This window comes from Myotis brandtii, unplaced genomic scaffold (assembly GCF_000412655.1).
Source record: "Myotis brandtii unplaced genomic scaffold, ASM41265v1 scaffold247, whole genome shotgun sequence".
NCBI classification, from domain to species: Eukaryota; Metazoa; Chordata; class Mammalia; order Chiroptera; family Vespertilionidae; genus Myotis; species Myotis brandtii.
In genome coordinates, this window is record NW_005359352.1 from 2979169 (window position 1) to 2986944 (window position 7776).

Consider the following 7776-nt stretch of genomic DNA (forward strand, 5'->3'; position numbering starts at 1 on the left):
GGCCCTGAAGAATTTCCTGACCAAATACTCTCAGAGTAAATCTTTCTAATATTTACTGACCTTTAAGATTGTCTGTCTGTTACCAGAATTGCCTGCCTGACTAACAGCTAGATGTGGATCCAAAATTGAATAAAAGGTTGGCAAGGCCTGGGCAGCAGTGGAAGTCCTTCCCCTTGCATTGGACTTTCCGCCTGGCCCCCCAATTTCCAAATTATTATTTCTTGTCTCTTTCATTTGCACAGCCCTTCTCCAGATCCCGAACCCTGAACCACACAGGACGTGGCTCACACATTAAGGTGAGGGTTAGCTGTTAGGGTTAAGGTTAAATTTTAGCATAAGGGTTAGGGTTAGCTTTAGAGTTAGGGTTAGGGTTAGCTTTTAGGGTTAGGGTTAAGCTTCAGCATTAAGGTTTCGGTTAGGGTTAAGTTTTAGCATTAGGGTTAGGTCAGCGGTTCTCAACCTGTGGGTCGCAACCCCTTTGTCGGTCGAACGACCCTTTCACAGGGGTCGCCTAAGACCATCCTGCATATCAGATATTTACATTACAATTCATAACAGTAGCAACATTACAGTTATGAAGTAGCAACGAAAATAATTTTATGGTTGGGTCACAACATGAGGAACTGTATTTAAAGGGCCAGAAGGTTGAGAACCGCTGGGTTAGGTTTTAGGGTTAGGGTTACGTTTTAGCCTTAGGGTTAGCTTTTAGAGTTAGGGTTAGGGTTACGGTTAGGATTCAACATTAAGGTTAGGGTTAAGTTTTAGCATTAGAGTTAGGTTTTACTGTTAGGGTTAGCTTTTAGAGTTACGGTTAGGTTTCAGCATTAATGTTAGGGTTAGGGTTAGGTTTCAGCATTAAGGTTAGGGTTAGAGTTTAGTTTTAGCATTAGGGTTAGGTTTTAGCATTAGGGTTAGCTGTTAGAGTTACGGTTAGGTTTCAGCATTAATGTTAGGGTTAGAGTTAGGTTTCAGCATTAAGGTTAGGGTTAGAGTTTAGTTTTAGCATTATGATGAGAGAATCATGCATGGCTTAGCTGTTAGCGTTAGCATTAGGGTTAGCTGTTAGGGTTAGGGTTAGGTTTAGGGTTAGGTTTCAGTGTTAAGGTGAGGGTTAGCTGTTAGGGTTAGGGTTAAGTTTTAGCATTAGGGTTAGGGTTAACTTTAGAGTTAGGGTTAGGGTTAGCTTCTAAGGTTAGGGTTACGGTTAGGTTTTAGCATTAGGGTTAAGTTTTAGCATTAGGGTTAGGTTTTACTCAGGGTTAGCTTTTAGAGTTACGGTTAGGTTTCAGCATTAATGTTAGGGTTAGGGTTAAGGTTAAGTTTTAGCATTAGGGTTAGGTTTTAGCATTAGGGTTAGGACTTAGTATTAGGGTTAGGTTTTAGCATTAGGGTTAGGGTTAGCTTTTAGGGTTAGGTTTTACAGTTATGGTTAAGGTTAGAGTTAGGGTTAGGTTTTCGGGTTAGGTTTTTTTTTTAATTTTAGAGGAAGGGAGAGGGAGAGATAGAAACATCAATGATGAGAGAATCATGCATCGACTGCCTCCTGCACGTCCCTCACTGGCGATGGAGCCCACAACCCAGGCATGCGCCCTGACCGGGAATCGAACCGTGACCTCCGGGTTCACAGGTCGACTCTAAATCTGAGTCACACCGGCCAGGCTTTTCCCACTTTCAAAAGTTCTCAAGTCTGACCCACATCCTAAAGGTGTCAAACACGATGTGTGTATGTACAGTGAGGCGTGAACATCCAGGCAGCCGCCTGCGTCCCAGGTGGACGTGGGGGCGAGGGACCACAGTGGTCACGCTCACGGACCTGCGGAGGAAGAGCCACTGTGTGAGCCTGGTTCTCCGGTTCCCTCCCCGAGTGACCATCGAGAGAAAACTTCCTTCGTGCACATAAAATAAACGAACGTCGGCTGCACGCTTTGCTTTTATGGACGCACCAGTGGTTCCCTGAGCCCAGCAGGGCCAGTAAGACGTGTGCTCAGGCCATCTGTGTACCCCCTGCGGGGCCTGGTTGGGTCTGAGGGTTCCCGTGTCGTCTGGGTTTTTAGCCCAAAGACACCCCTGCCATGTGGGCACGGTGATGCCAGGGAACCGCAGACCCTGGTCTCTCGCCTGCTCTCCCCCCTGGACGGGGCCCACACCACTGCCTCTCCATGTGCGCTGACACGAAAATGACCGTGTTTTCATTACCAAGTTGCCTTGGTGAACGTTTCACCCAGTCTGACGACATTTTGTATTTTCTGCTGACAGACCGAGAACCCGAGGCGTTGGTATTTTGCCCTAATTGGAGGCAGACCGAAGACTGCGATGTGTTACTTTCCACCCGCTGTTGGCTCGGGAGCCACCCTGGCAGACGTACGACTCGGGGTAAAGACTCCTGACCTCCGGCCTTGCTCTAAGCCGACCGAAACGGACCAAGTCGCCTGTGGAGAATGCAGAACGTGCAGAATCATCTTTTTCTTTCTAAAGAGACGAAGCTTTAATAATGCTCTTTTCTCCACCACCAGGTACAACCACGTGAAATGCGAACAGAAATGAAAGCTGTCAGACGACTGTGGTGAGAAAACAGTTAATGATGCCATTTTTTGGTAAGACCTTTACTTTTGTTTTTCACAATTTGTGTTGCTGCATCCACAGATCCAGACTGTTCTTTCTCCAAATTAAAAACAAATTCAAAACGATTTAAAGAATATTCCGTTAAAACAAAATTTGACCGTTAGGCCCTAGAGGCGTCTGAAAAAAGACGGAGATAAACTCTATCAACAGTTGTGTTAAAGCTAAATCACCCGGCAGCTTAAATGTTTTACGGTTGATCGTTGTTTTCCTTCCAATCTCAGTGTTGGACCCTGTGTATATGGTAACGGCATCCTCTCATCACAGAGGACTCTCCTGGCGCAGACACCGTGCACCAACCGGACCCGGAGGGCTGGCAGCTGAGTGACAAGGCGGCGACCTGTCTCCGGGAAGAGAGGCCGGTGGGGACAGGAGGGGACATGATGGGCAGAAGGTAAGGCCCTGGGTCAGATGCCACGGCCATGCCTGCGCTCCCCACATCGGCCACCAGGTGGCGCCGCCTGCCTGTGTCATGAAGGAAAGGCCAGTCTTGTCCAGGGGACACCCAGCCTTGGTCCTCACCCTGGACAGTGCATGCGTCCTGAGTGGGTTCATGAAGAGAACAGCAGCCCACGTGGACATTGGGCTCTGGGGGACAGTTTGTCCACTGAGCGGCCAGCGGCTGCCACAGGGTCGCCTGTGACTGTGTGGTCACCTCTCTTTGAACCTTAATTTGCTGTGATGCCAATTCCCTCCACGCAGGGACCCGATGATCCCTCCGCCTGCCAAGGGCGGCACGGTGACCTTCAGGGTGACCTCCAGGGCTGCTCACGGAGCTGTTAGCCCATGATGGCCACGTGTGGCCCAGTTACACGCTGCCAGGACTCTGAGCCAGGACGCTTGGTTATTCCGGGACCCGTGGGGGGGGGGGCGATGCTGGCTTTTTACTTGTTCGTTAGCATAGTGTCCGAGGCAGAAGTCCAGCCCCCAGGGACCCACAGACGCAGAAGAGCCGACACCATCTCCGTGAGCAGAGGGCACGAGGCTGGCACCGATGGGTCCCTGGTCCTGAGGCCGGCACAGGGCTCAGTGGGAGTGACCCCGACACGCAGAGCCGCCCTCCACTCGCTGACGGGTGGTGACGAGCCTAAGGGTCATCTCACCGCCTTGGCTCCTCTGCAGACACCAGAGGGGAGGCCGGTGGACGTGGCCGAGACGACAGAGGGGAGGCCGGTGGACGTGGCCGAGACGACAGAGGGGAGGCCGGTGGACGTGGCCGAGACGACAGAGGGGAGGCCGGTGGACGTGGCCGAGACGACAGAGGGGAGGCCGGTGGACGTGGCCGAGACGACAGAGGGGAGGCCGGTGGACGTGGCCGAGACGACAGAGGGGAGGCCGGTGGACGTGGCCGAGACGACAGAGGGGAGGCCGGTGGACGTGGCCGAGACGACAGAGGGGAGGCCGGTGGACGTGGCCGAGACGACAGAGGGGAGGCCGGTGGACGTGGCCGAGACGACAGAGGGGAGGCCGGTGGACGTGGCCGAGACGACAGAGGGGAGGCCGGTGGACGTGGCCGAGACGACAGAGGGGAGGCCGGTGGACGTGGCCGAGACGACAGAGGGGAGGCCGGTGGACGTGGCCGAGACGACAGAGGGGAGGCCGGTGGACGTGGCCGAGACGACAGAGGGGAGGCCGGTGGACGTGGCCGAGACGACAGAGGGGAGGCCGGTGGACGTGGCCGAGACGACAGAGGGGAGGCCGGTGGACGTGGCCGAGACGACAGAGGGGAGGCCGGTGGACGTGGCCGAGACGACAGAGGGGAGGCCGGTGGACGTGGCCGAGACGACAGAGGGGAGGCCGGTGGACGTGGCCGAGACGACAGAGGGGAGGCCGGTGGACGTGGCCGAGACGACAGAGGGGAGGCCGGTGGACGTGGCCGAGACGACAGAGGGGAGGCCGGTGGACGTGGCCGAGACGACAGAGGGGAGGCCGGTGGACGTGACCGAGGCGACAGAGGGGAGGTCGGTGGACATGGCCGAGACGACGGAGGGGAGGCCGGTGGACGTGGCTGAGACGACAGAGGGGAGGCCGGTGAACGTGGCCGAGTTGTCCTCATCGTCAAAGAGCGGCTTCCCAAGTGAACGTGGCCGAGACGACAGAGGGGAGGTCGGTGGACGTGGCCGAGACGACAAAGGGAGGCCGGTGGACGTGGCCGAGACGACAGAGGGGAGGCCGGTGAACGTGGCCGAGTTGTCCTCATCGTCAAAGAGCGGCTTCCCAGGAACAATCATCACAACTTGGGGACAGAGACTCCGTCACCGAGGACCTGGGAGAAACAGAGTTTCCAGGTGAGGAGGGTAGAGCTGCTCCCAGCAGAAGGTGAGCGCAGACCCTCGCCCGGGCCTCCTCCAGGTGCGGCTCCCGGAGCAGCTCACCCTGTGAATCACTGTCGGTGCCTCGAGGAAACGTAGAGAATGAGGAGAGAAGGGGCAGATGAGAGAAAACTGAGATAAAGGGGAGAGAAGCGAGAGATCCAAGAGAATGGAAAGAATGAAAACAAAAGGGAGAGAAGGAAGAAAATACAGAGAATAAAGAGAGAAAGGAGAGATCCAAGAAAATTGAGTGAATGAGGAGAGAAGCGAGAGATCCAAGAGAATGGAAAGAATGAAAACAAAAGGGAGAGAAGGAAGAAAATACAGAGAATAAAGAGAGAAAGGAGAGATCCAAGAAAATTGAGTGAATGAGGAGAGAAGCGAGAGATGGGGGAATATTGAGAGACTGAGGAGAAGAGCTAGAGATCCAAGAAAATGGAGAGAATGGGGAGAGAAGGGAGAGATGAGAGAAAATGGTGAGAATGTCGAGAAGAGAGAGAGATCCACGAAAATTGGGAGAATGAGGAGAAAAGTGAGGCAATGGGGAGAGAAGCGAGAGATGAGAGAAAACTGGGAGATTGAGGAGAAAAACGAGAGATCCACGAAAATGGACAGAATGAGGTGAGAAGTGAGGGATGAGAGAAAATTGGGAGATTGAGGAGAGAAGTGATTGATGCAAGAAAATTGAGAGACTGGGGACAGAAGCAAGAAATCCGAGAAAATTTAGAGAATGTGTAGAGAAGTGAGAAATGAGAGAAAATATAGGTAAAGAGGAGAAAAGTGAGACATGAGAAAAAATTGAGAGAACGAGGAGAGAAGTGAGAGAACCAAGAAAATAGAGAAAATTAGGAGAGAAGCGAGAGATGGAAGAAAATGGAGAACAGGAGGAGAAAAGCTAGAAATGCAAGAAAACTGAGAGAATGAGGAGAGAAGTGAGAGATGAGAGAAAATTGGGAGAATGAAGAGAGTAGGAGAAAATATGAAGAGAATGAGGAGAGAACGAGAGATCCAAGAAAATTGAGAGAGTGAGGAGAGAAGGGAGAGATGAGAGAAAATTGGAGATTCCTCGTGCGCAGAGGGGACGCACGCGGTGGGAACTAGCAGTGTGGTCACCAGCCTCCACGGGGAGAACGTGGGCTCCTGGTCCCTGAGGACGGGACTTACCACCTGCAAATCACCGTCCAGGTGGCGGCTGCCAGGACGCAGACCAGCAGGGCGCCCATCGCGATGGACACCAAGGACGCCTTCGGGAGCCTCCCGGAGTCTGAGTGAGAGCCCGCCGGTCAGCACGCCCGTGGGTCCCAGGCAGTGGCAGCGTGCCTGACCCCGAGCCTGACCTGACCCCGACCCTGAGCCAGACCTGAGCCAGACCTGAGCTGGACCTGAGCTGGACCCCGTCCCAAGTCTGCGCCCACCGTGCCTCTGCTGCCTTCCCTTCGCTCTCGCTCCGCCGGTGGCTGTGCACCGTGGTCTTTGCTGGACTTGGGGTTAAGCTCAGACCTGCACGGAGGCCCCGCCCCTCTGCGGGAGGGTGGATAAATCTGTCTTTCCGATTAACAAGTATCTGCACGTTGTTTTTCCTTTACAGGAGCTAGAACAGCCGTGGGCAAACTACGGCCCGCGGGCCGGATCCGGCCCGTTTGAAATGAATAAAACTAAAAAAAAAAGACCGTACCCTTTTATGTAATGATGTTTACTTTGAATTTATATTAGTTCACACAAACACTCCATCCATGCTTTTGTTCCAGCCTCCGGTCCAGTTTAAGAACCCATTGTGGCCCTTGAGTCAAAAAGTTTGCCCACCCCTGAGCTAGAAGCTACGTTAAGAATCCCAGGTCTGTGCCTGCGGGCTGTGTGGTCCTGAGCAAGTCGCTCACCCTCTCTGTTCTGTACACGGATTAAGCACCATGCTGAGCTCCCAGGATAACTCACTGGGGGTGAGGCAGGCCCAGGGCAGCTCTGGGTCCCGGGGTCAGTCTCGGCCTAAGTAGTCACTGGACGTGCCTGCTCCCTCCCAGCCCCGGAGAGCGTAGCCTAGTGGACAAGCCGGCCTCAGCTCCAGCACAGCCGGAGTTGTCACCCCAGGTGTGTAACTCCCGGGCGGGGCCCCAGGGCTGGGCTCACCTACACAGGCCCGCCCGTCGTCTCCCAGCACGTACGGCTCCCAGCACTCACATCGGAAGCTGCCCTGGGTGTTCCTGCACCGGGCGGGCGGCTGGCAGGGTGGCCCCCGCTCGTCTTCACACTCATTAATGTCTGCACAGAGCACGGAGGTCAGGACCTGGCTGAGGACCCGGCCACAGCCCCCTTCCACCTCCCGAGCCTGACCCTGACCCTGACCCTGAGCCTGACCCTGACCCTGACCCTGACCCTGAGCCTGACCCCGAGTCTGATCTGAGCCTGACCCTGAGTCTGACCTGAGCCTGACCTGACCCCAAGCCCGAGCCTGAGCCCACCGTGTCTCATGTGGGTGGGCCCCTTTCCCAGGGAGCCCGCTGCCCCTCCGTCCCCTCCTGGAAGAGGATGGTCAGCTCGTGGGGCCTGCGGTCCCTGACCCCGTCCTCGGTGTCCTGCCAACATGGAGCCGGGCCCGGGGCACAGCGCCTCGACTGTGGGCGGCACTAAGTCTGAACCGCTGAAGCCTCCCGGGTGCTAACTTCTGCTCCCAGAGGGTGAGCTGCAGGTGTCACCAGGGGAGTGATAAACGGTGAGAGCCAGGCAGCAGCGGCCCCGGGGGGTGTGGGCCCTGAGCCTGCGCTGCCTCTGGTGGGCGCCTGCCCTCGGGTTCTTCCTATGGAAACACTTGTGTTTCGATTCCAGAGAAACTGGCTCTGCAGCTTCTTTA

General features: G+C 55.0%; 2 protein-coding genes across 2 annotated transcripts in view; one reads left to right on the forward strand and one right to left on the reverse strand.

The window, feature by feature from the left end:
• Positions 1 to 2601: 2601 nt before the first annotated feature.
• On the forward strand, positions 2602 to 4821 carry LOC106726287. The gene is made up of 2 exons (XM_014540577.1): positions 2602 to 4650; positions 4697 to 4821. The coding sequence occupies exons 1-2, from the start codon at positions 3406 to 3408 to the stop codon at positions 4796 to 4798; spliced, it is 1347 nt and encodes a 448-aa protein (XP_014396063.1). The 5' UTR covers positions 2602 to 3405; the 3' UTR covers positions 4799 to 4821.
• TPO (thyroid peroxidase) overlaps positions 4802 to 7776 on the reverse strand; it is a 25678-nt gene continuing 22703 nt past the window's right edge. The window contains exons 14-16 of the mRNA XM_014540546.1: positions 7056 to 7216; positions 6096 to 6195; positions 4802 to 4885 (exon numbers count right to left, since the gene is read on the reverse strand). Of these exons, the coding sequence (XP_014396032.1) occupies positions 4822 to 4885; positions 6096 to 6195; positions 7056 to 7216 (325 nt within the window). The 3' untranslated portion in view covers positions 4802 to 4821. The remainder of the gene's footprint in view (positions 4886 to 6095; positions 6196 to 7055; positions 7217 to 7776) is intronic.